General features: G+C 41.8%; 1 protein-coding gene across 4 annotated transcripts in view; it reads left to right on the forward strand.

The window, feature by feature from the left end:
• ctif (CBP80/20-dependent translation initiation factor) overlaps window positions 1–27,579 on the forward strand; it is a 263,224-nt gene extending 235,645 nt beyond the window's left edge. For all 4 annotated transcript variants that reach the window (XM_080206055.1, XM_080206007.1, XM_080206130.1 and 1 more), the window contains 3 exons: window positions 3,431–3,586; window positions 15,078–15,131; window positions 16,688–27,579. In XM_080206055.1, the coding sequence (XP_080062181.1) occupies window positions 3,431–3,586; window positions 15,078–15,131; window positions 16,688–16,903 (426 nt within the window). In that variant the 3' untranslated portion in view covers window positions 16,904–27,579. The remainder of the gene's footprint in view (window positions 1–3,430; window positions 3,587–15,077; window positions 15,132–16,687) is intronic.
• Window positions 27,580–27,980: the final 401 nt, after the last annotated feature.

Raw genomic sequence — 27,980 nt, forward strand, 5'->3', positions numbered from 1 at the left:
AATAGCGGTTTATCGTGGCCAATCCACCTAGCCTACATTTCTTTGATCTATGGGATGAAACCAGAGTACCCGGAGGAAACCCACGCAGACACAGGGAAAACTCCACTCAGTCACCTAAGGGCAGAATTGAACATGGGTTCTTGACACTGTGAAGCAGCAGTACTAACCACTGAGCCACCGTGCCGCCCATTGTGCAATCATTTAAGTCACTCTGTCTGAAGTTACGTTTTCCATTGCCCAATCTTTGAAAATCCCCAATTTCTGATCAGTAGCCACTGAGAAAGTTACCAGAAATGACTAATTAATTGCTAATGTAATGCCTTAATTGAAGAAAGGAGGGAATCAGAGAGCAGGAAGCCATCAGCCAGTTGGCCTGACATCTGTCACAGGGAAAATAGTAGAATCCATTATAAAGGAGGTACTAGCAGGACCTTTAGAACATCTTGATACAGCCAGACAGTGAAAGGGAAATTATGTTTGATTTATTTATTGGAGTTATTTGCAGAAGTAAAAAGCAAGATGAATAAAGGGGAACTTGTAGATCTGGTGCACTTGAATCTCCAAAAGATGTTCAGTACGGTGCCACATTAAAAGATTACTACACAAAAGAAGAGTTCATGGTTAGGGATTAACATATTAGCATGGATAGGGACTTAACAAGATAGATGTTGAAAGGATGTTTCCTCTTGTGGGAGGAAATTATGGGTCTCCTATTGAAGACTGAGATGAGAGTTATTTTTCTCTCACAGGGTCAATATTGTTTGGAAATTTCTTCATCAGCGAGCAATGGAGTCTGGCTAATTGAATTTATTTAAGGCTGAGTTGGACAAAGGAGTCAAGGGTTATGAAGGGCAGGAAAGCAGAGTTATGAATACAACCTGATCAGTTATGATTTTACCAAATGGTGGAGTAGACTCAAGGGATGAATGGCCTGTTTCTTGCTCCCAACTCTTGTGCTTTTGAGACAGTAAATTTACCCCTTCTCTTGACGTGCAACACTGCAAACCATTGTGGCTCACCTATTGATCATACCCATTGATCTGTGAATTTGTGTACATTAAGGGTGAGCAGAAGCAGTCACAGCTCTTTGCACCAGAGACCCTGTATAGGTCTGCACATGGAGCATGAAGCAAAGCACCAGATTGACAGCCCATGTGGAACTGTAATATTGAATGAGGGGAGAAAGGGGGAAAATTGGGTAGAGCAGAACTAAGTGCAGAATTCCCCAGCCATCCTGTGGTGGGATTTCTCCCCAAACATAGTTACCTCACCATTGGCCATCAGCAGGACAGAAGGAGAATCCCGTCCTAAGTGTCATACACTCTGGGCATTTAGAGCTTTACATTTAATAAGCCTAATATTACCTAGCATATTAGCACCAATTATGTAAGTAGAGGAAAAGGAGGTAGGTAAATTACATTGTTTTTTAAACATTTATTCTTTCATAGGATATTTTTGAGGCCATGTCAGGAGTCACATATAGGCCAGACCAGATAAGGAAGGCAGATTTTCTTCACAAAAGGATATTAATGAATCAGTTTTGTTCTTCTGACAACCAATAATAGCTTCATCATCACCATTACTGAGATTAGCTTTCTCTTCCAGATTTATTAATTGAATTTAAATTTCACCAGTTGCCGTGATGGGATGTGAACCCATTGTCTACCCTCAAACTCCACAGAGCATTTACCTGGGCCTCTGGATTACTAGACAAGTGACCTTACCGCTATGCCACCATCTCCCCTCCCCTGTGAATCTGCAGATAACAGAAAGAGATCCAACCCTTACCCCCATTCATGTGCCTTTCCACAGTGTTAATAGTCTGCAGTGTTGAAAGGGCTGTGTCCTGGAGATGAGATGATTTGAGCTGATTGGTTCTATTAGTGACTGAAGTCTTGCCAAAGTTTTTTAAAGAAAGGTGGATTTTGTGGTTGTTGTGGTTTCCTGGGTGCCCCATCTTTTTCTTGTGTTTGACCCTGTTTTCTACAAATGCTGTTCCTATTGCTGGCAAATTCAATTAGTGTCTTTTCAGGATCACAGTGAAGTCACGTTGTCTTGGTTACCAGCATGGTATTGTTCATACTTCCATCTTATTTATCACTTTTAACTCTTGCCTGTCCTTAAAGCCCTAGGGAAAACTACTGGAAATCCCAATAATATTGTGATCTCTGCTCTTTTTAACTGATAAGTTAAATAAAACTTGGAAGGGAAATTAATTTACTCATTTGTGAATTATGTTTAAAGTGGATACTGCATGGACTTTCCCTATTGTCTTGTACGTGCTGTATTAACCAGGGGACCTTCATTAAAATAGAGCATTTTTTAAAGATTTATTTCAACACAATACTAGTACTTGATATTGTTTTGAGAACAGATTGTCTACCCTCAATCTCCAGAATATTTCAGATGATTACAGGCCCCTCGAAATTTCAAAATGGCGACTCTCTGTTTTTCTATCAAGGTTTACAGTTAAAGTTACATGCTTCCAAAAATCCTCTGGCAGCTTGTTAATGATGTGGAGATGCCGGCATTGGACTGGGGTAAACACAGTAAGAAGTCTCACAACACCTGGTTAAAGTCCAACAGGTTTACTTGGTAGGCATCACCACTAGCTTTTGGAGCTTGCTGCTTTGTCAGGTGAGTGGTGAGACTTCTTACTGAGTATGTTAATAGACAGAAGAAGTTATAGCAAAGCGATTGTAGTTAGATACTGGGTGACAGCTACAACCTGACTGGCAGAAGATTCCATTTGGAATATTTAGAATAATGCAGCATGATTTTAATGTTTGGTCAGTTTCTGTGAGATGTAAATATCTGCTCATTCATATAGGAATTTAGGAATATTCCAGATCAGAAAAGCCTGACTGACTGGTCATGAGCACTGATCCCTCTCCTCTCTCCACTCCCTCAGTTATGTATCTGATTCCCTCATGAAAAAATTCCATTTAATCTGCTTCTGGGGCAGTCCTCACTGCTTCCTAACTCTAACATAAAACTTAATTTGTCTGTATGTCGTTTGGACTCGTACTGATGTCTCCTGGAACCAGAGATTGTTCATTCAGTCTCTCGCGCCTCCTTTCCCATCTCACTTTATCATCTATTTTGTTCTTTCAATTTTTTGGCTGCATCCTTTCTTGTGCTTTATTTTCTTGCATGCTCATCTTCATCTGTTCTCTCGCTCTTGTTTTCTCTATCCTCCCTTTCTCTGTCCCCCCTTTCTCTGTCCTCCCTTTCTCTGTCCTCCCTTGCTCTATCTTCTCTTGCTCTATCTTCCCTTGCTGTATCCTCCCTTTCCCTGTTTACCCACTCAGAAGTATTTAAAACATGAGAGAATTCATGTCATTTGTTGGTCAGCCAGGTGCAGGGTGAATGTCGAAAGGAGTAGAGGAGCAATTTAAGATTCCATTCCTTTTGTCTTTACTTGATTTAGAAAGATTTCACGGCGAGAGATGAGCTGCAGCAAACGGACGTAGAGCACTGGCTTGGATTCATCACCTTTCTCTGTGAAGTCTTTGGGATAATGCGAAGCAATGGTGGAGAGCCCTTCCGTGTGTTAGTCTGCCCTATCTACACATGTCTAAGGGAGGTAAGTGAAGCCACAGAGTCATGACTCAAGAGTGGATCATGTAATAATGCAGATTATACCAGGGATCAACGTGCATAGTGACCTTTTCTCATTAAAGCCTGTCTTCTGATAGTGATCTGAGCCAATTCTCTGTAGAGTTCAGTTGCTGCCTCTGCACAGCTTGTTAAGAAAACTCCATGGGAGAAAATAGTTGTTTTTAAACATCTACTACTTTGCATAATTTCAGTAAAGTCACCTTTCCTGATGGTTAAAGTGATGAGCCTGGTGCTAAATTGAGCCACAGACCAGGAAAGTAAGTGGTTCAATCCTTTGTACTGAGTTAATCGATCTAAACTGGTATAGGGACAATTCAAATTGCCTCAAGTCTCAGAATAAGAAAAGGATAATGCAATCAGAATTCCCATTCCTGATCACTCTCCAGTTATCAAGGTACTGACCCTTCTGGTCCTGGAGACAGATTCTCTTTATTTACTCTATGAATCCGTTTGTTACTTTTTAACACCGCTATCAAATTTCTACTTAATTTTTTCTGCTCTAAGGAGAACAACTCCAATTTCTCCAGTCTTTCCACATAGCTGAACTGAAGTACCTCACCAACAAAGAACAAAGAACAACACAGCACGGGATACAGGCTCTTCAGCCCAACGAGCCCGCGCCGCCATCTTAACAATGTGTTTTTCCTCCTCCACCCTTGACTCATGTCTATGCTTGGTACATTCCTCATCAATATCTTCTGCACCCTCTCCAATGTCTTGATGTTCTTCCTGAAGCATGTTATCCAGAATTGGACACAATGATCCAGCTGAGGTCGAGCTGTTGATTTATAAATGTTTAAAATAATCTGATGATGGGGTTTCAGCACTACATGGACAGCACGTTACCAACTGAGCCTTTTAGAAAGCTCATGAAACATAAACTACATTGAAGTTCACGTACACAGTGGCATTTAGAACATAGAACACTACAGCACAAACAGGCCGTTTGGTTCCACAAGTTGCGCCGATCATATCCCTACCTACCAGGCCTATCTAGAACCCTCAAACCCATTAAATCCCATGTACTCATCATTTGTTTCTGCAATAACACTATAGGATCTTCCTATTGGCTGAACAGCATCACTTCTTCTTGGGAATCACTTTCCAGGTGTTCCATTCTTTGTCTAGCTAACTTTCAATTCAAAATGCAAAAATCATCTTAAAATTTCATCCCCGGTTCAAATTTCATTCCAAAAGAAAAGCCAAAAACAGCACTGAAAAGCTTTCTTTTTCTTCGAACACTGTGTAGCTTGTGTATTTCCCTGTCTTTTCTTTCCTTCTTCCAAGCTGTCAAGGTTTTCTGACAGAATCCAGGTTTTTTTACTCTCACTTTGATCATCCTCAACTTCCAGTCTCCCACCTTCAACAAAGGGGCATTTGTGTTCTGCCAGTTACTTTTTTTAATAAGGCTAGTATAAAGAACACTTTAGCAAAGTGGAACCTTTGTGGCAGTGAATATCCCGTAATTTGAGATTACCAAACCATCTCAGGAAAAAAAAAATCCATGTATAACTTTCAAAGCAAAGCACTGAAGAGATGTTGAGTGGAGCAAAGCACTGAAGGGATGTTGAGTGGAATAAAATTGTGTGGGGGGGAGGGTGGGTGGGATGGTAAATGGTGGGAGGACATGATGGCCTTTGAGCACTCTACTGATAGGTTGTAGTATTGCCTGCTATGTAAATTCAAATTACCTTCTCTTAAAATTAAACTGTTTGTTGGCATGTAACTTGCTATTGGCATTTTGATATTGTGTGATTTATGCTTTTACAGAAGTGAACCAGCTAATAGGGTGTTCGATTATGTCGTGTAACAAACAGCCTCATTCAAAGAAATTACTTGCATGACAACTCTTAGCAATGGAAAGGTCTCAGTGATGCCTTGGGGATGGGTGGGATGGTCGCTGAAGCTGAGGCTGGGATGCAGCTTTATTCTATTTCTCACCTCTGCTGTGCCCTACATTTGAGTGCTCAGTGTTCATAGGTATATTGTTTTAGCATATCTTCACACAGACATATTATTTTTGTCCCTTTGCGGGAGGGTGAGGAAATGTTGGAAGGATTTGTGACTGATTGTCAGTTAATTGAAGGGCATCATGAACACTCCTTCCAATTTGACCAACAAGTCCTGACGGGGACCTGAACCCACAGGTAGGGACGTTACCACTGCATCACAAGACCTCCTGTTGTAAATGTATAATTCCTGTCCTGTCTCCATGCCCTGGATGAGCTAAATTAAAGATTCTACATAAGCTGTTGTCACAAAAATATCATTGTAGAGCAGCTAATGTGTCCAGAATTGTGTATCTTTATGAAACTTTGGCAGTTAAAAGAGTCATCAAAAGTCCCATAAAATGATATCTGCAGACTAGACTATCCACAACATAACCATGGCAATAGGTTGCAGGTAAAGGCTAGGGATTTTGCAGCAAGAGGTTTTGTGAAAGGGAAATCATGTTTAATTAATTTACTGGAGTTCTTTGAAAGCATCACATGTGCCTTGGACAAAGGGGAACCAGCAGATGTACTGTACTTAGATTTCCAGAAGGCATCAGATAAGGTGTCACGTCAAAGATTATTGTGGAAAATGGTGTAGGTGATAACATATTTTACATGGATAGTAAAATTGGATAGCTAACAGGAAACAGAGTTGGCAAAAATGGGTATTTTTCTGGTTGGTAGGAAGTGATGAGTGGTGTGCCGTAGGGGTCAGTGCTGGGGCCTCAACTGTTTGCAATTTATATAAATGACTTCGATGAAGGGTCTGGATTGAGGATGGATTAGCAAGCAAGGATTCTCATTTTATAATTTAAGTATCATCTAGTTCACTAAAAGGCAACCTCGTCAGAATTGAATGTATCTTTCCAATTAAAAAAATCAATGAATCATAAGACATAGGAGCAGAGTCAGGCCACTTGGCCCATCAAGTCTGCTGCGCCATTCAATCATGGCTGACATTTTTCTCATCCCCATTCTCCTGCCTTTTCCCCATAACCACTGATCCCCTTATTAACCAAGAATCTATTTATCTTAAAGACACTCAATGAACTGGCCTCCACAGCTTCTCCACAAAGAGTTCCACAAATTCACCACTCTCTGGCTGAAGAAATTCCTCCTCATCTCTGTTTTACAGGATCGTCCCTTTAGCCTGAGATTGTGTTCTCTGGTTCTAATTTTTTCTACTAGTGGAAACATCATTCCCGCATCCATTCTTCCAGGCCTTGTAATATCTTGTAAGTTTCAATAAGATCCCCCCCCGATCCTCCTAAACTCCAACGAGCGCAGACCAGCATTGTCAACCATTCCTCAAACAACAAGCTCTTCATTTCCAGGGATCATTCTTGTGAACCTCCTCTGGACCCTTTCCAAGGCCAGCACATTCTTCCTTAGATAAGGGGCTCAAAACTGTTCACAGTACTCTCAATGGAGTCTGACCAGAGCCTTATATAGCCTATACATCCCTGCTGCTGTATTCGAGCCCTCTTGACATGAATGCTAACATTGCATTTGCCTTCCTAACAGCCGACTGAACCTGCACATTAAGAGAATCTTGAACAATGACTCCCAAGTCCCTTTGTGTTTCTGATTTCCCATTTAGAAAATAGCCTGTGCTCCTTCTTCTCTTTCCAAAGTGTATAACCTGACACTTCTCCACATTGTATTCCATCTGCCATTTCTTTGCCCACTCTCCTAACCTGTCCAAGCCCTTCCAAGCCCCCCCACTTCCTCAATACTACCTGTCCCTCTACATATCTTTGTATCATCTGCAAACTTAGCAACAGTGCCTTCAGTTCCTTCATCCAAATCGTTAATGTATATCGTGAAAAGTTGTGGTCCCGGCACCAACCCCTGAAGTACACCACTAGTCACTAGCTGCCATCCTGAAAAAGACCCCTTTATCCGCACTCTCTGCCATCTGCCAGTGAGACAATCCTCTATCCATGCTAGGATCTTACCTTTAACACCATGGGTACTTAACTTAGTTAACTGTCTCCTATGCAACATCTTGTCAAAGGCCTTCTGTAAATTTAAATAAATCACATCCACTGATTCTCCTTTATCTAACTTCCTTGTTACCTTTCAAAGGACTCTAACAGATTTGTCAGACATGACCTCCCCTTGACAAAGCCAAACGAGGAATACATTACTTCAAATTCACAATTGCTTAAACATGACATGCTACAGATATGGTTACTTCAAGGTGGATTTGGACTGAGGTTTAACTGTTAGAGAGGAGGCATTGATGATGGCGATCAGGTGGGAGCAGACAAAGGGGAACAGGGCATGGCTGATCAAGGGTGAAAGATGGCAATCTTACAAATCTCATGGGCACTGAGGGAGGGAGCTGAATTGTACAGGAAAGTCTGATATCAAGCAAGATTGTAGAACGATCAAGTGTTACACGGGAAAGGTCAATAGTGAAGTCCTGAGAGTTGTGAATAACAGGGTCAAAGGTTATAGAGGGTGAGGTCAGGAAGATGAATGACAGGTCAAGGATAGGAGAGCAAGATGATGAATGGGATGGATAGGATAGAGGTGGAGAGACTCTTCCCGCTCAGAAAGGATAGCAGGACTAGGGGGCACAGCCTCAAGATAAAGGGGGGGCGGTTTAGAACAGAGTTGAGGAGGAACTTCTTCACTCAAAGGGTGGTGAATCTCTGGAATTCTCTGCCCGTTGAAGTGGTGGAGGCTACCTCACTAAATATTTTTAAGACGCGGGTTGATGGGTTTTTGATAAGAGAGGGGATTAAGGGTTATGGGGAGAGGGCGGGAATGTGGAACTGAGCCACGACAGATCAGCCATGATCTTATTGAATGGCGGGGCAGGCTCGAAGGGCTAGTTGGCCTACTCCTGCTCCTATTTCTTATGTTCTTATGTTCCTGTGTGTGGGGGACTGACCAGTGTTGATGGAGGGGCAGTTCTAGGATGGACAGTAGTTGGTTATGGGTGATTGAGGGGTGTGGGGATTGAGCATCTCCGGAAAGTAAGGCAGAGGTGATAGAGAGAAGCTCAAAGGTGACTGAAGGAGGATGCAGAGTGGTGCAAGAGGTGACAAGATTCTAAAATCTTGAGTGTAAATCTTGAGTCAGTTATGTCAGCAACTCCATGGTTTCAAGGTTGAAGGTCTTGAATGAAGAATGAGCCAGATAACAGATATGTAGGATCAGAATTTAGTGGAGAAGACAGGAATGTCGAGTCAGGAAACTTCTCAGTCTGGCAGATCCATCGCCATTAAAGAGGCCTCCACCTGCAATATTTCTGTGTTGGGGAGATGGGATTGGAATGGAGTCGGGCATGCCACCTCCAGAGGCAGGCCTAAGGTGACAGTGGAGGTGGACGAATGATGAGGGTGGTAGGCAAGAACGCCAACCTCCACTTACTGGGGCAGCATTCCAGTTTTAATAATGAATGTCAGACTGTCAATTCCTCCATGCACAAGTTCCCTCATGCCACCTCAGCTTCCTAGACTGTCGCATATCCACATGTATGCCCCTTAGCCATTCACCCAGTATCGAGCTTGGGCTGACCTCAGAAGTCTTTAAAATTAAGATGAAAAGAAAGCTTCTAACAATAGAGGCCTACACGCTACAGTAGACATTGGGTGGGATTTTACGGCCTTGCTCAGGTCGTGTAGGCTTGATGGGCCAAATGGCGGCCTCCTGCACTGTAGGGATTCTATGATTCTCTGAACGTGGTCTCCTCCCGGCCCTTGTGTACTCAGGCAAATATTCATATTGGGTTGGGGAATAATAATAAACCTTGGAAAATGTGAGAAATGGATTCTATTGAAATTGAATATCCAGGTGGCCACCTTTCTAAGCTACATCAGATGTCCTGTAAATCAAAGCAGTCCAAGAGCAAGTGAAAGACGCTGAAGAACTATGTCCCCTTTTTAAAGGGCCATGGGCAGTCAGGTTATTATGCTAGAGATTTCAAGTAGCATTTCTTAAGTTTTGAATGCATTAAAATACATGTTGCAACAGAATAAGTTTTCAAGTGCCTCTCAACACTTACACAATGCTGATCACTGTGATTGTCAATGTACTTCTACAGGACCTAGGGTAGAAGTATCAATTACGAAGGGGCACTGGTTCAAGATGAGAGAGGAAATGTTTAAGGGAGATGTGCAGAGGAAATTTTTCACACAGAGAGTGGAGGGTACCTGGGATGCACTGTCAGAGGAGGTGGTAGAAGCAGGAACATTAGCAACATTTAAGAGGCTTCTGGATGGGTACATGAATCAGGAAGGAATAGAGGGAGATGGACTGAGTAAGGGCAGAAGGTTTTTTTCTTAGTTTAGTTAAGGCATCATAATTGGCACAGGCTTGGAATGCCAAAGAACCTGTTCCCACAGTGTACTTTTATTTGTTCTCTGACTGATCACTTTGTTAAAAACACATCTAACTTAAAATACAGCATATAACTTTTGAAAATGAAAGAACACTTTTTTTGCATTTCGAAGAAAGAATTCTAAAAGCAGCTAGCTGTTTTTTCTTTTATTCCCCATTTGCAATTGGTATTCCCCCATGATTCCTTTTAGATGCTGTGAAATATGTCTCCTAACAAAATAGGCCCTAATCTATAAAAACGGTGAGGGGTATGAAATGCTCACTCCTGCAATGGAGTAGGCAAGGATCAAATTGTTGTGAGGTTGGCACTGCTGTCCCGCAGCACCAGGATCTGGGTTCAATTCCTTGGGTCACTGTCTGTGCGGAGTCTGCATGTTCTCCTCGTATTTGCATGGGTTTCCACTGGATGCTTCAGTTTCCTCCCACAGTCTGAAAGACGTGCTGGTTAGGTGCATTGACCGTACTAAGTTCTCCCTGAGTGTACCCGAACAGATGCCAGAGTGTGGCATCTTGGGGATTTTCATTGACTTCAGTGATTTCAATGCAGTGTTAATGTAAGTGGAATTTAAGAAAGAGGATGTGTTGGAGCTTTTAAATAGCATCAAGATAGATAAGTCGCCGGGACCGCATGGGATGTACCCCAGGTTACTGTGGGAGGTGAGGGAAGAGATTGCAGAGTCTCTGGCGATGATCTTTGCGTCATCGATGGAGACAGGAGATGTTCCGGAGGATTGGAGGATTGCAGATGTGGTTCCTATATTCAAGAAAGGGAATAGAGATAGCCCAAGAAATTATCGACTGGTGAGTCTAACCTCAGTGGTTGGTAAGTTGATGGAAATGATCCTGAGAGAAAGGATTTATGAACATTTAGAGAAGTATAGTACGATCAAAAGTAGTCAGCATGGCTTTGTTAAAGGCAGATCGTGCCTTATGAGCCTGGTAGAGTTTTTTGAAAATGTGACTAAACACATTGACGAAGGAAGAGCGGTGGATGTGGTTTATATGGACTTCAGCAAGGTGTTCGATAAGGTCCCCCATGCAAGGCTTATTGAGAAAGTGAGGGAGCATGGGATCCAAGGTGATGTTGCTTTGTGGATCCAGAACTGGCTTGCCCACAGAAGGCAGAGAGTGGTTATACATGGGTCTTTTTTTTGCATGGAAGTCAGTCACCAGTGGAGTGTCCCAGGGTTCTGTTCTGGGACCCTTGCTGTTTGTGATTTTTATAAATGACCTGGATGAGGAAGTGGAGGGATGGGTTGGTAAGTTTGCTGATGACACGAAGGTTGGAGGTGTTGTGGATAGTTTGGAGGGATGTCAGAAGTTGCAACTTGACTTAGATAGGATGCAAGACTGGGCGGAGAAGTGGCAGACGGACTTCAACCCGGATAAATGTGTAGTGGTGCATTTTGGTAAGTCCAATAGAATGAAGGAATATAATATTAAGGGTAAGACTCTTAGCAGTGTGGAAGATCAGAAGGATCTTGGGATCCGGGTTCACAGGACTCTCAAATCGGCATCGCAGGTAGAGGATGTGGTTAAGAAGGCGTATGGTGTACTGGCCTTCATCAATCGAGGGATTGAGTTTAGGAGTCAGGAGATAATGCTGCAGCTGTGTAAGACCCTGGTCAGACCCCACTTGGAGTACTGTGCTCAGTTCTGGTCGCCTCATTATAGGAAGGATGTGGAAGCCATTGAAAGGGTGCAGAGGAGATTTACAAGGATGTTGCCTGGATTAGGTGGCATGCCTTATGAGGATAGGTTGAGAGAGCTTGGTCTTTTCTCCTTGGAGAGACGAACTTGGAGAGACGAAGGATGAGAGGGGACCTGATAGAGGTGTATAAGATGTTGAGACGTATTGATTGTGTGGATTCTCAGAGGCTTTTTCCCAGGGCTGAAATGGCTGCCACAAGAGGACAGAGGTTTAAGGTGCTGGGGAATAGTACAGAGGAGATGTCAGGGGTAAGTTTTTCACTCAGAGGGTGGTGGGTGAGTGGAATCGGCTGCCATTGGTGGTGGTGGAGGCAAATTTGATAGGGTCTTTTAAGAGACTTCTGGATGATACATGGGACTTAATAGGATTGAGGGTTATAGGTAAGCCTAGTAGGTTGAGATACGATCGGCGCAACTTGTGAGCCAAAGGGCCTGTTTGTGCTGTAGTTTTTCTATGATTCTATGATTTCAGCCTATTTGCGATTAATAAATAAATAAACTTTATCTTGAAGCCATAAAACTCCCATCCATTGGGAATGGGGTGAGGAAGTCCTAGAATCGAGTCCCGTCCACTACTTTTAAGTCCACTCTGCCTCTGTTCCAACATGGATGGTGGCATGAAAATCCGGACCCTAATTTCCTGTTCCATTCCTGAATGTTAATGTTGATGGTTAAGAGAAATTGAAATATAAAATTTGTGATGTTTGCAAAATGCTCAGACAACATCACTGCAAGCTTTGTATGTGGACTGTATAAAATTTATCTGTGTGAAGTGACTGACACGGGATTGTGTGAAGACGAAGATCAGATGTGTTGGTTCTTTCTGATGTACAAGGAAATGAGCATTTTGCAAGCAGTTGAGTGTGTTGATTAACCCTCCCACACCTTCAAACGCATTTTTCACTAAATATTAACACATGTTAAAAATAAATAATTCAATCAGAGGTATGGAAATCTTTGGATCTCTCTCCTCTGAGGGATGTTGTTGAGGCTCAGTTGTTGAGTATATTCAAGATGTGGAGATGCTGGCATTGGACTGGGGTAGGCATAGTAAGAAGTCTCACAACACCAGGTTAAAACTCAACAGGTTTATTTGGAATCATGAGCTTTTGAAGTCTCACTCCTTCATTGGTGAGTGAAGAAGCAGCACTCTGAAAGCTCATGATTTCAAATAAACCTGTTGGACTTCAACCTGGTGTTGTGACTATATTCAAGATTGAGATTGATTGATTTTTGGATACCAAGGGAATTTAGGGATGGAGGGTAAGATGGGAAAGTGAAGTTTAGGTTGAAGATAGGGCTGTTCAGCCATGGACACCATCATGACCATATCAGATCCTGTCTACATTAGTTACTCAGGAAACCTGAGCTGTATTTCTCTTTACTTTATCCTGGAGGTGCTGAGGCTAGTTTGTAGCACTCCTATGGCAGCCCAAGCTGAGATCAACAAATTCAGCATGGAACACTATCTTTGCACACACAGATCAGCATCAAAACAAATAGTGCCTTTAGCAATTGATCCATCAAGGAGGGAAGTTACATTTATAACTCCTGGGGGTAAGCATCTACCTTTGACAAGGTCCCTCATGGCAGACTGCTGCAGAAGGTGAAGTCGCATGGGATCAGAGGTGAGCTGGCAAGGTGGATACAAAACTGGCTCAGTCAAAGAAGACAGAGGGTAGCAGTGGAAGGCTACATTTATGAATGGAGGGCTGTGACAAGTGGCATTCCTCAGGGATCAGTGCTGGGACCTTTGCTGTTTGTAATATATATAAGTGATTTGGAGGAAAATGTAATTGTTTTGATTAGTAAGTTTGTGAAGACACAAAGGTTGGTGGATTTGTGGAAAGCGATGAGGACCATCAGAGGATACAGCAGGATATAAATCAGTTGGAGACTTGGGCAGAGAGATGGCAGATGGAGTTTAATCTGACAAAGGTGAGGTAATGCATTTTGGAAGGTCTAATACAGATAAGAAATATACAATAAATGGCAGAGTATTGATAGGCAGAGGGATCTGGGTGTACAAATATAGAGGTCACTGCAAGTGGCAATGCAGGTGGAGAATGTAGTCAAGAAGGCATACGGCATGATTGTCTTCATCGGCTGGGGCACTGAGTTTAAAAATTGGTAAGTCATGTTGCAGATTTATAGAAACTTAATTAGGCCACACTTGGAATATAATGTTCAATTCTGGTCACCACACTACCAAAAGGATGTGGAGGCTTTGGAGAGGGTACAGAAAAGATTTACCAGAATGTTGCCTGGTATGGAGGGCATTAGCTATGAGGAAAGGTTGGAGAAACTTAGTTTATTTTCACTGGAACGATGGAGGTTGAGGGGCAACCTGATAGAAGTCTACAAGATTAAGAGAGGCATGGACAGAGTGGATAGTCAGAAGCTTTTTCCCAGGGTGGAAGAGTCAATTACTAGGGGGCACAGGTTTAAGGTGCAAAGGGCAAGGTTTAAAGGAGATGTACGAGGCAAATCTTTCACACAGAGGGTGCTGAATGCCTGGAACCTGTTGCCGGGGGAGGTAGTGGAAGTGGATATGGTAGTGACTTTTAAGGGGCATCTTGACAAATACATGAATAGGATGGGAATAGAGGGATACAGTCCCCAGGAGGGTGGGGGTTTTAATTAAGTCGGGTAGCATGGTCCGTACAAGCTTGGAGGGCTGAAGGGCCTGTTTCTGTGCTGTAATTTTCTTTGGTAAACATTTTCCCTTATATATATGCTCATTCTTAATATTCAAATGAATGTGCATTAATCACATTTTGCCTCACATTTACATCCTATTGTTAATCAACACATATTTGTTTAGGAAGGAAAACCCTCAGGAGGCAACGTTCAAAATTGATTAAGAATGTTGATGGAGAAGGAATCTGTTGGCTGCAATCTCAGGAGCCATGCCAATGTTAGTTTAGTAACAAATGAAGAACTGATGAGGCCTTTTAAGCTGTAATTATTTTAGTTTAGGCATTTCTGGAAAGGGTGTGGCATGAAATTTAAGGCAGCTACAACGACTAATCTGAATGGCAGTACATCGCCTTAAGAATGTACAATGACAGCACCGAGCTTCGCAACATTTAATGTCGGCAGTACTCAACCCCTGAGTTTACATTAAGAGAAAACACAGCAGAACGTCACGGTCTTGAATGCAAGTTGCCTGTCCTCCTAGATTACAGAGTGTGGGAGATTTAAAGAAAAATGGCTCTTGCCTGTAAGTCGCTCTGCACCACAAATTTCAATAATTGGTGAAAGTGCCAATGACCTTTCTATAGTATCATGTTATTGCAGGTAGATTGGTACATTCTGTTTTTGAATCTATATGAAGTCAATTGTACCTATTTTCTCTTATTCCCTTCCTCGTAATCGGATTTTGCCACCACGCTTTAGCTGTTGCAATCGCAAGATGTCAAAGAAGATGCTGTTCTGTGTTGCTCAATGGAGGTAGGTTTTTATGTCATGCTTTCCATGTTACAGATTTATAATGACATGGCTATACAAGTTGTAGGTTGAATATGTTAGCTTGTACTCATTGAATTTGGAAGAATGAGAGACAATCTTTTTGAGACATATAGGATTCTCAGGGGACTTGATATAGTAAATGTCGACAGGCTGGTTCCCTTTGTGGAAGAGTCTAGGACCCGAGGGCACAATCTCAGAGTAAGAGGTTGTCCATTTAAGAGTCATGGAATCTGTAGAATCCCTACAATGCAGAAGGAGGCCATTTGGCCCGTCAAGCTAACCTCAATCCCACCCAGGCCCTATTCCCATAATCCCTCATATTTACCCTGCTAATCCCCCTGACACTCGGGGCAATTTACCACGGCCAATCAATCTAACCTGCACATCTTTGGACTGTGGGAGAAAACAGGAGTACCTGGAGGAAACCCACCAGACATGGGGAGAATGTGCAAACTCCACACATATTGTGACCCAAGACTGGAATTGAACCCAGGTCCCTGACGCCGTGAGGCAGCAGTGCTAACCACTGTGCTACCATGCCGAGATGAGGAGGAATTTATTCTCTCTAAGGATGGTGAATCTGTGGAATTATCACAGAGGGCTATAGGGGCTGGGTCATTAAGTACATTTGAGGCTGAGATGGGCAGATTGTTAATCAGTAAAGAAATTAAGAGTTATGTGGAAAAGGCAGGAAAGTGGAATTGAGGATCATCATATTAGATCAATCATGATTTCACTGAATGGTGAAACAGACTCAATGGGGCAAATGGCCACTTCTGCTCCTGCATCTTATCATCTTGGGCAGTGTTACATGATGCAGGGGAGCATAGAGGAAAGCTAAGCTGACAAAAAAAGCCAGCTATTCTCCTTCAATATACACAGAAAATTAAACGATCAGAAAATAACCAGTGCATTACAATTGTAAGTAGATTGGTGCAATGAAGCCTTATCTTCAAAATAATATTAACCCTCCCCTCATATTATGGGTTTTGTTTCTGACCATCCTACCAGTACCTCAGGCAAATGCATGAGTCCAAGCAGTGAGTGATGGAAGATTATTTATTCACATGGAGCAATACCCAAATGCTTTTCCTCACACATAAAGGGGTCACTGAATAACAGTCAGGAGGGAAAACCATGATTGATTTCTCCCTCAGCTCCCAGTATGAAATCCAGTGTAGTGCACTGACTATCACTTTACTTGGGATCAGTGTGTACCAGACTGTTATCTGAGGACCCTTGTGGGCTGTATTGCTTGGTGCCTCTGTCAGTCATGTATTTAGTCACTTGAACCATCAGAGTTGTATGCTGTATCTACAGCCGACACTTCCTACTCCCTAGGCTAAAAGATGAAACCCTATAGCCCCGCAGCCATCGTTTAGAGTACGTGTTAAAATAAGAGAGCAAGAGTTGGGGGGAAAGGTGTAAAATTGTCTTAGAAATTATCCGCTTCTGACTTGTCTTAATCGTTGCTTATTGCCCTTTCAAGTGATTTGACAGTGTAAACTTTGACCTATACCCTTTGACCCATTTGACAGCTGCAGAGCACAGGCAAGCTGCTGGAGGAACAGCTGCCAGAGATGATGACAGAGCTGCTAGCAGCAGCACGCGACAAGATGCTGGGCCCCTCGGAGTCGGCGTTGACGCGATCCCTCCTCCTCGAAGTCATCGAGCTGCACGCCAATAACTGGAACCCGCTGACCCCCACCATCACGCAGTACTACAACAAAACCATCCAGAAACTAACTGCTTAAAACAAAGAAAAAAATAAACAGGGGGGAAAAAAGAGAAAACAGGAAGAAGGAGGAACAAAATATGGGAAGGTGCTGTCTTTTTTTAAAATAAAAAAAGACTCTTTACTGGAAGAGAGGAGAATGTATTAGATTTAAAGGAAACAGAAAGATAAGTCCCTGCATGCTGAGAATCATTTTAGGGGCGTATTCTTTCATTTGAGTGCCAAGCCTCCCTTTCCCCCTCCTGTGCTTTTGACTGTAGTTGATCCATTGACAGCACACCAACTCCTGGTTTGTGGAGGACTGGAGCTAGCCTGGTATTGTGCTGAGAGTGTGTGTGTGTGTGTGTGCGTGTGCGTGTGCGTGTGTGCGCTCTGTGTGCTTTATTTGTTCTGCCATTGTGACAGCCGTCTTGCTAAGCAATTGGCAGAAGGTGACACTCAGCAGATGGCCTGGCAGGACAATAGGAAGCACGTTCTATGCCAGGCTTGAAAATCAATTACTTCATGCAGGGCTGGTTTTAAGTTGACCTTTTTTTTGTTTTATACACTCTTTCTAGTTGCTCAAGTTCTAGGAAAGGAAGCAAGGAAAAATAAAATAGATCAAGTTTACGTTGGAACTTCAACTGCATGTTCTTTTCGTACAAAACTGAAAAATTTTAATTTTTACTTGGCTTCCAAAACAGTTTCTTTCAGAAGATCCTAAAGCTATGCATTTGGGTTAAATGATTGAAAGTGTAGGTTTTGAATCGTTCAATGTTGCATTTTGATTGAAGTGTGAGATGGTGGTGCCTGGGTAGCAGAGCAAAGCTCCCAGCGCTTGACCGTATCCCTATGCTATGATTGTTAAAGGCTAAATGAAAACTTGACTTGACTTCATACATTAAAATGGGCTACGGTAGATCCAGTATGTAAAGCTATGAGAGACAACATGGCTTAAATGTGAAGTACCTACTAATTTTTGTTAATGGGAGGATATTCCCAAACGTTTACAGTATTCTATTTAGACTGCAAGTCTACAGTTCATTTAATGTAATTATTGATTTTCTTTTCTCAAACAGTTTATCCGCATCAACCAGTAAAATAATTCCCAGTATTATTTCTGGCTTAGTCACGTGATGGTGCACAGAGAGCCATCTTCATGATCCTTCTGCTTACAAAGCCAGAAGTGAAATATGTTTGGGAATGGCTCAAACTCTGATTATTCTGTCAGGTGGTGAAATGTCTGGAGAAACAATGATAAACAGGTTATCTGCTCATTATCACATTGCTATTGTGGGAGCTTGCTGTGCACAAATTGGCTGTCACCTTCCCTACATTACAACTGTGACTGCACCTCATAAGTACTTCACTGGCTATTAAGAGCTTTGGGACGCCCTGAGGTTGTGCAAGGCGCTATATAAATGCAAGTCTGTCTTTTTTAATATTATAAAATGTTGAAAGTTCAGTTTCGCAGCTTCTGACTTTGAACTCCACAGTATTTTGCTGCCTCGTAACAGACTACAATCTCTGTGTTAACTCATGTAATAAATGCTGACTGAATTAGCTCGCACACTAAGTGCTAAGTGAATCATTTTGTATAATATGTGCTGACTGCACTGTTTTGTGGTAAACACCTTGATTATCATTCAACACTCTGACAATGATTGGTGATTGTTATTGATATTATTCAATTGCATGAAGCGTCCAATCATTGGTCTCTGGTATGACGCCTGGTAACGGGGGTAGGGAGAATACTCTACCCTGTGTGTTATAACAGACAGTTGGGAACATTCATGAACAATGTCAACTGTTTGTATGAAGATGAACACTTGTAGCCACCACAACCACTTGCAATGTTGCCAAGGGCCTTGTTGGGTGGCAGACCTTTGACAAAGCGAAAGGACCCCAGGTTTATCTTGGCGAGTGAATGTGAGTGCATTCTTGCTGTTGGTTAAGTCCTTTGAAGTCTGGTCAGTTTTTTTTCTGGTAATAATGAGCAAGTTTTGGTAGCGATAAGTTCAAAGTCTACACAATTTAAAGAATGGTTTTGGCAGTAGCCTCTCCTATCTTACTGGTACGCAGGAGTAGAACACCACTCTATGTGACACCTCCTCTTCGCTTTTTGCATTGTTGCAGTCCAATTAGAAGCTAGTATTTAGTTCTGCCTTTAGTTTCAAACCTCAAAATCTCATAACGAAGAGTGAGAATATCATTGGAGGTTTGAAATTCCCATGTTTTGCTCTATGGTGTTCTTTAGGGAGTGGGATATTAAAATCAGGGGGTGGACGTTAATATTATCTTGTTTTCACGTGGCATTAACAGGGTAGTAACTGTCTCAAAATAGGGTTGGTAATTGTATCACCTCATTAACCACAATGATGGGACCAGCGCTACATCATTGACATCCAAAATACCAATCTTGTTTCAGGGCATAGATCCCTTTTATCATGCAAACGAATATCTTAAGATCTTGATTTTCTTTTACTCATTGCTCGAATTTGAGCATCTCTGGCAAGGTCAGAATTTGTTGCCCATCTCTAACTGGTGGTGAGATGCATTCATGAATCAGTCCATGTGGTGTAGGTGCTCCCAGAGTGCTGTTAGGGAGGAAGTGCCAAGATTTTGACTCAGTGACAGTGAAGGAATGGCAAAATAGTCCCAAGTCAGGTTGGCTTAGAGGAGAACTTACAGATGGTGATGTTCTCATCTGCATGTGGCTTGTTCTTTTAGGTGTTAGAGGACATGGCTTTGGAAGGTGCTGTCAAAGAAGCCTTAGTGCAGCCTGCACAGCCTGCTGCCACTGTTCCTCAATGGTGAACACAGTAAGTAGTCTCACAGCACCAGGTTAAAGTCCAACAGGTTTATTTGGTAGCACAAGCTTTCGGAGCGCTGTCCCTTCATCAAGTGGTGGATGGAGTGAAGATAAACCAGTCAGTGTCAAGCGTCTTGAGTGTTGTTTGAGCAGCACTCATTTGGGCAAGAGGAAGGTTTCTATTACATTCCTGACTTGTGTCATTTTAGCTTGAAAAGGCATTTGATAATGTGGCACATAAATCCTACTGACAAGTACTTATGGTGTTGGAGGGGGGTGATATATTAGCCTGAATAGAGGATTGGCTAACTAAAAGGAAACCGAGGATCGGAAAAATTAGATATTTTCAGGTTGGCAAACTGGGTGCTTACTACGATAAAAGCTAGGAAGATGTTCCTTTTCATTGGAAGAACTAGAACAAGGGGGTGCAGTTTAAAAATAAGGTGTCCATCTTTTAGAATAGAGATGAGAAGGATTTTTTTTTCTCAGATAGTCATTAGTCTTTGGAATTTTCTTACACAAAGAACAGAAAAGTCGGGGTCGTTGAATATGTTCCCGCTGAGCAAGACATTTTTTATCAGCAACAGGATTAAAGGATTATGGGGGACAGGCAAGAAAGTGAATCAGCCATGATCTTATTGAATGATGGAGAAGGCTGAATGGGCCAAAATGTCTGCTTTCTGCTCCTATTTCATATAATCTTGTGAAAATGATCAGAGCATCTGCTGTTCAAGCTCTGATTGTTGGTTCCTTGACAAAGCTGCAGAAATCCAGCACAGATTAAGATTAAAATAATTTTTGTGAGGGCCAGAATGGCTGTACCCCAAATGACCTTCTCCACTCTGTAAACCACCCCCCTGCCCAATCTTGCTGCCATCTGGGATGGCCAAGCTTAATTTACTAAGTTGCATCAGAAAGGCTGTCGCGCGTGGTATATGTTAGGCTGGAGTCTCACATTCACAGACGCCTCTTCATCATGGGCACTGGAAACCGTGCAGCGGGCTGTTCAGAAGTTAAAACTCACCATGCGGGATTCAGAATATGTAAATTACCACTTTGCTTTAAGTCAAATTTTCACATTTTTCATCGAGAGGATCTTTTCATGTCTTCACATAATGTGATGGCACTGTTGAATTAGGAGGCAGGCCAGCCAAATCATTGGCATTAAGTGGATCCAGATACACCTGGAGGTGCAATGCCAATCACCTGCCTTTTGTTTTGTGACAATTGCACACCCAGCAAAGAGAAAAACTAGTCCTGTAATGTGACCTAGCAGTTACTCTTTCACAACTTTCAAAAGGGAATTAGATATACGCTTGAAGGGAAACAACTTGCCATGGGGAAAGAACAAAAGAGTGGGACTAATTGGATAGCTTTTTCAAGGAGCTTGCCAAGGCAGGACGGGCCAGATGGCCTTCTAATGTGTTGTATCATTCGGTGCTGTTTAAAGTTAAGGCAATGGGGTGTCTGGATTTGTGTTTCGAATTTCTGTATTTTGAAATAGTTCTATAATACTAGCAAAATTTCCACACAGAGCGCTGGTATGTCATGATGGGACTGCTTTGTTTTTGTAAATAAAGACAATAACCACTGAAAGTGTAGAGCAAAGAGGCAGCAAGTGGAGGAGAAGGAAAGCCTAAAGTTAAAAATTAAACCTTTCAACATATCACCTCACCCTAAATGAAGGTGCATTTTCTTTAAGGTCATAAGTATCAAAGAGGGGAACCTGCAACAAATGGACTCAATTGAGTTCTGCTTTATTACTTCATCATGTTAAGCAGAAAATAGCCAATAACAGTATATGCCAAATGAATAGTTTTAAGCTCAAGAGGAGCAAAATGAGTCCCGGTCTCATTTCCTTTCTGTGCTGAAATATGCAGACGTCTAGTGAAAACGTCATTGAACTCAGCCATAGTTGACAACCTGTTAACAGTCAAAGGAGAGGCAGTGGCACAGTGGAATTATCACTGGACTAGTAATCCAGAAACCCGGGTAATTCTCTGGGGACCTGAGTTCAAATCCCACCATGGCAGATGGTGACATTTGAGTTCAATAAAAGTCTAATGACGACCATGAAACCATTGCCAATTGTTGTAAAAACCCATCTGGTCCACTAATGTTCTTTAGGGAAAGAAATCCACCGTGCTTACCTGGTCTGGCCTACATGTGATTCTAGTGCTGTTTGAAATAGAGGGTAGTTAGGAATGGGCAGTAAGTGCCCACATCCTATAAAAATAAGTAAAAAACATGAAGTGTAGATAAGGCACCAGAAGGCAGTTGTCACCCATGGAAGTTTGCCACAAGACAAGTTAATGCCCACAAGAGGTGAGAATATCCTAAGAGTCTCAAAGTTTCTATTTGCTAAACATGCTATAGGCAAATTGCAGCATTGTAGAATTATTGAGCTCAGAGTTTTTCTCCAATAAACAAGGGAGAGACCATGGTCCACCCAGGCTCAATTGTGAACTAATTTACTCTGATGTCATGTGCATGTTCAGTACTTGACTGCACAGATACTCTGATAGTGAGCTCCTAATCTTGGATTAGAAATCACTTCAACATCATGAACACCAACAAAATAATTTACAAATTAAGAAAATAACTCTTTCTCAAAAGGAAAGCAAAATACTGCGGATGCTGGAAATCTGAAATAAAAATGGAAAATGTCAGAAGTACTCAGCAGGTCTGGCAGCATCTTTGGGGAGAGGAACAGAGCTAACGGGCAGGATTTTACAGCCTCGCAGAAATTCCCACCCTAGGTCAACGGGATTTCCATTGTCCGTCCCTCACCTACTCCAATTCCGTGGTGGGTAGGGCGGTAGAATTCCGGCGAATGTTTTGAGTCTGTATGATGGTTAGACTCAAAACATTAACTGTTTTTCTCTCTCTCCACAGATGCTGCCAGACCTGCTGGACTTTTTCCAGCATTTTCTCTTTTTATTTTCTTTCTCAAAAGGTTTCTATATATAGATATCATTTGATACCAATGAATGTTGTTTTATTGGTGAGTGTATATGTACATGTGTTGTAAAGAAAGATACTTCAATGTTTCATGCTCAGCAAATTGTCTCCCCTGTTTTCATTTTTATTGAACATAAAATAGGCTAAAAGCATAAAAGCCTATTAGGCTAGACAGTATATAATGTACATGTATATATATATATATATATCACACACAGACACACACACACACACATATACACACACACACACATATACACACACACACACAAACTGGAGAGAACTCCATTAATAATTAGCTATATGAAAGTTTAATAATATTTTAGTATTGCTGAAGCTTTTTCTCTTGTAGTCCTCAGGACTAATGCAAAAATGCCAAATTTCAAATAACCATAACACTGAGGGAGAATTTAGCATGGCCAATGCACATAACCAGCGCATCTTTTGGACTGTGGGAGGAAATCAGAGCACCTGGAGATAACCCATGCACACACAGGGAGAATGTGCAGATTCCATACAGGTAGTGATCCAAGCTGCGAATCAAACCTGGCTCTCTGGCACTGTGAGACAGCAGTGCTAACCAATATGCCAACATGCCACTTGAACTATAAATTGTTATGATTGTTTGAAATTTGGCTTTCTTGCATCTGTCCCATTGTGTGCAAGATGAAAAGGTTTGGCAACATGTATCTTTTCAGCAATAATCAAGTTATATATTACCAAGCAACTCTTAATATTTTTGATATGGATGCCAGCACAGTAAGAAGCCTCACAACACCAGGTTAAAGTGCAACCCATTTTGGAGCGCTGCTCCTTCATCAAATGAAAGGGCAACGCTCTGAAAGCTCATGTTACCAAATAAACCTACTAGACTTAATATTTTTAGTGTTTATCATTTATAAGATGATAAGGGAGGTAGATAGAGTGGACGTGCAGAGACTTTTTCCTCGGGTGGATGTAGCTGTTTCTAGGGGACATAACTATAAGGTTCATGGTGGGAGATATAGGAGGGATGTCCAAGGTCGATTCTTCACTCAGAGAGTGGTTGGGGTGTGGAATACACTGCCTGCTGTGATAGTGGAGTTGGACTGTTTAGGAACTTTCAAGTGGTTATTGGATAGGCACATGGAGCACAGCAGAATGGGATAGCTTGATCCTGCGTTTGGACATAGCTCAGCACAACATTGAGGGCTGAAGGACCTGTACTGTGCTGTACTGTTCTATGTTCTATAACTCTTTCCTCTCACCATCCCAATACCGCAACCTCCCCTCCTCCCCACTCCCATATTTCAATGCGCAAATATTTCAATGCACAACAATTTTTCTTAGGACTTCTTGGGAGCAGTGCCTTGTGTAAGCAATTCCTGGTTTGATCACTACCTATTTTCCTTTTGATAGGTATTTATTGCTGAACAAAACAAGCAACAGGTGAAGCTAGCTGTTTCATACTGCTACTATGCAGTACCAGCACGAGTAGTATTCACCACTAACAGGATGCTGCCATAAGCCAAAAAGACGTTCTGCGTGTCACACAAATGAGTAATGTGGGATATGAATTTTAGTGCCAGTGTGACATTAGGTCTGTAGGTGGTATGTCCCAAAGACCAGCGGATCATGTCAAACAGCACTTCCCTTCCACCGTTCACAACAGGCAAGGTACAGACCATACCCATCAGCTCATGCTTGCAGAATTCAAAACACAGTATCCAACGTTAGATGGGACTCCACAAATGGACAGCATTTGCTAAATAATGCTAAGAATTATGCTGACAACCAATTTGAGATTGTCAGTCAGGCTTGCAGTGTGGCAAATTTTGTATGTTATAGAAGCTTCATGTATTAATAAACAGGCCCCTATTCTTTGCAGACAGAAAGAACAGGTCCACACTTTGCACCTGTTTCAGCTAAACAAGATAAGTGACAGTCATCCACTAGTCCATTCCAGAAGGCAATTATTTGACCAATTAGTCAAGCTGCTTGGTTTAAATTTCAAACAATACTTGGCAGTTAACTGTCAGTCACCATCAGATGGTGCATTTGCTGTGGTAACATCTACACAGTTAGAGTCCATCTACCAACTAATCAGCACTCTCTTGTCAGATGATATAAATTTGTTGTCTCCCTTGGTTTTACATTCTTGCGAAATGTCCTGATGAATGCAAGACAAAAAGCTATAACAGAAGTTTTTTTACTCTTTTTTCGGCAATACGCAGGTTTTGTACTACCAAACGACTGTTTGATAGGTGTTTGGTTAATATACATTTTGTGCCTTGATGCAAAAGGACATTTTGATTTTGGGTTATATTGTGTTATAGTATATAGTAGCAGAAGTGCATTCGCAAGTGGCCAGTGCACTTGGGTGGGAGAGGTCATTTAAATCTGTTCTGCAGTGAACTATCTCTGTATGTGATGTGAGTATGAGCAAGTATAGGCAATTGAGGGATCTTTGCAATATGTTTATAGTTGGACTGTTAGTTTTGAGTGACCTTGATGGGAAAGCATTGTATCCAACAAGATCTCTACCACTTTCAGTTTATAGAATGGTTTGTGATTGAATTTTCATACTTTACCCATTGAAATCAAAATCTTGGGATTGTACGTTTTCCTTCTTTGTCCAAATCAGTTCTATAGTTGACAGAGTTGAACGGACTGGAGTGAGGCAATCAAAGCAATCTTTACTGAGTGCTGAAGAGTTGTGCAAGTGGGCCATGAAGTATTGAAGAAGATTTTTGAAGGTATTGATCAAAATGTCTATCGGGGGGGGGAGAGGGGAATGGGATTCACTGTGACGTGTTGGTTATGTAACCAATTTAATAGCCTCAGTTTTCTAAGGGTTGCATGAACCTATACAATTTTTTTAAAAAAACATTGAGAGTTCCAAAATGGAGATTGGTAGATTTTTCTTGGGAAGGGTTTTGAAGGTTATGGAACCAAGGAAACTAAATAGAGTTATGGTGCAAATCAACTAGGATCTAACTGGATGGCAAGAGAGGCCTGAGGGGCTGACTAGCTAACTCCCCTATATATCTCCTGCTATTCTGATGGCTATGTAATTTATTTCTTTTAAAAATGGTTTGAAGCTCCTCAGGGCATGCATATGCACAGATGACTTAACAAGGAAACACAGGCTTCAAATCTGGTGCAGTTTGATTTCTGTTTCCTTGATGTAGAAATTTATGGCAGCATAAACATTAGTTGTTAATTTTATCTGGTTGTGGCCATGTCCTCAGATGTGAAATTTTTAAAAAGTGAATTAGTTTGCCATGGTGTTGAAAATGCTGGTGGACCTTTTCAAATTATTAAATCATCTTCAGGATTCCATTCAACAAATTCAAGCACTAGTGTGCTCACTGTAGCAATCCTTCTCCAAGGGGATAAAAGTAAATTACTGCAGATGCTGGAATCTGAAAAACAGAAAATAACTGGAAAATCTCAGCCAGTCTGAAAGCATCTGTGGAGAGAAGATAGAGCAAAAGTTTCAAGTCTGGATGACCCTTCGTCAGAGCACTCAAACATTGGCTCCGTTCTCTCTCCACAGATGCTGTCAGACCTGCTGAGGTTTTACTGCATTTTCTGTTTTTATTTCTCTAAGGAAGACTAGCTACATGTGACAAGAAATGACCTTGTGTCCCTATTAAGCTATTGTGAGTATAATTTTTAAAATATCAGTGAATGAATTCAGGAGAAGTTTTTCAGGCAAGAAATTAAACAACTGAGCTATTCAGGTGGACTGATGTACATTAGTAATGGTTACTTTACCTTCAAGAACAACAGTGAGGAATTATGATGAAAATAGGGTTGAGATGTATCCTCGAATTTTGCAGGCCAGTTGGCTAGAAATTATAGGTGAAGCATCAGATGTCCTTTTTTAAGATTAGTTTTGTTTCACTTGTTTGCAGGGAGGTGTTAGGTGTTAAGATTTTTAAATCTTTTATCAGCAACAGAATATAGGTGGCACAGTAGCACAGTGCTTAGCACTGCTGCCTCACAGTGCCAAGCCAGGGGCCTGGGTTCAATTCTGGCCTCGGGTGACTGTCTGTGTGGAGTTTGCACGTTCTCCCCGTGTCTGCATGGGTTTCCTCCGGTTGCTCCAGTTACTTCCCACAGGCCAAAGATGTGCTTGTTTAGTGGATTGGCCATGCTAAATTGACCCTTAGCGTGAGGGGGATTAGCTGGGTAAATATGTGGTGTTACAAGAATAAGCCCAGGTAGGATTGTTGTTGGTGCAGGCTTGATGGGCCAAATGGCCTCCTTCTGCACTGTAGGGATTCTATGACTCTTCATAACATTAAGCATCAGAGAGCATGGCATGACTCCACCTTCTGTTAATTGGTTGTCCAGCTCCAACCTGGGCTTTAAACCTGACAAGAGAGAACCACATATGTCAAGGATTCTAGCTGACTGGAATAGTGTGGTTATTTTAATCTGTATAATGATAGGTTTATTTATGAAGTAAAAGGCGGCAGCATTGAAGACCAGAGACTGTCTTCATTCATAAATGGTACAAAAGCATCAGAACTGCAACTTAAACCTGAATGCTTAGAGACTCTTTACTCCAGCTCAGTTTTCCAGGCTGTGCAACAATTTCACCTATTCATTTATTCTGGATCTTGCATGCAAATCTGTTACAATAGCATCTGCCAGCCTGAAATGTCCGTGGTTAATAGTAATCGGCCACTAACGTGTGGAAAAAGACATATCGATTGAAAAATTGTATATTTTTGGCTGTGTTCCATTTTAAGCAAAGAAATGTATCAAATTCCAGGCTTAATTTTGCTTTTCCAATGTTAAACTACATAGCATGAATTAATACCTCAGCATACAAATGTGTATTGTTTTGCTTTTTTTTAATTTGGGTTTTGCACTATTTTTAGTTTTGTTAATTTTTGTTTTTAATGTATGTTTTTTAATGTATGTCGAAAAAAAATACATGTTCAAAATTGCCATCCTGTCATTTTTATTTATTTGAAGGTTTACTAACAATAACACTAACATGGGTACTGAAGTTAGAGCCATTAGAATGAGATGGGGTGGACAGGATTTTGCACTCGCGTTCACGGCAAGCGCAAAAAAGGCATCGTGGGTGCTAAGATCCCAGAGAGTCAGCAAATGAGATCCTTGCCGGCAAGATCTCATTCTTCAACTTTCTCACTGCACGCCGGTGACATGACAAGCTTATTAAAGGGCTTCCCAATCACATGGCGCCCCCCCCCCACCCACCCCATGCCTCATTAAATATTCATTCCTTGCTGAGTTCACAACAGCTACATAAGAATGGGAATCACTCGAGGGATACCCACTGGGAACTCCAAGGTAGGTATAGCCTCCGGGGAGGGGTGGGAAG

Source organism: Carcharhinus amblyrhynchos, chromosome 1 (genome assembly GCF_965287045.1).
Source record: "Carcharhinus amblyrhynchos chromosome 1, sCarAmb.v2.hapA, whole genome shotgun sequence".
NCBI classification, from domain to species: Eukaryota; Metazoa; Chordata; class Chondrichthyes; order Carcharhiniformes; family Carcharhinidae; genus Carcharhinus; species Carcharhinus amblyrhynchos.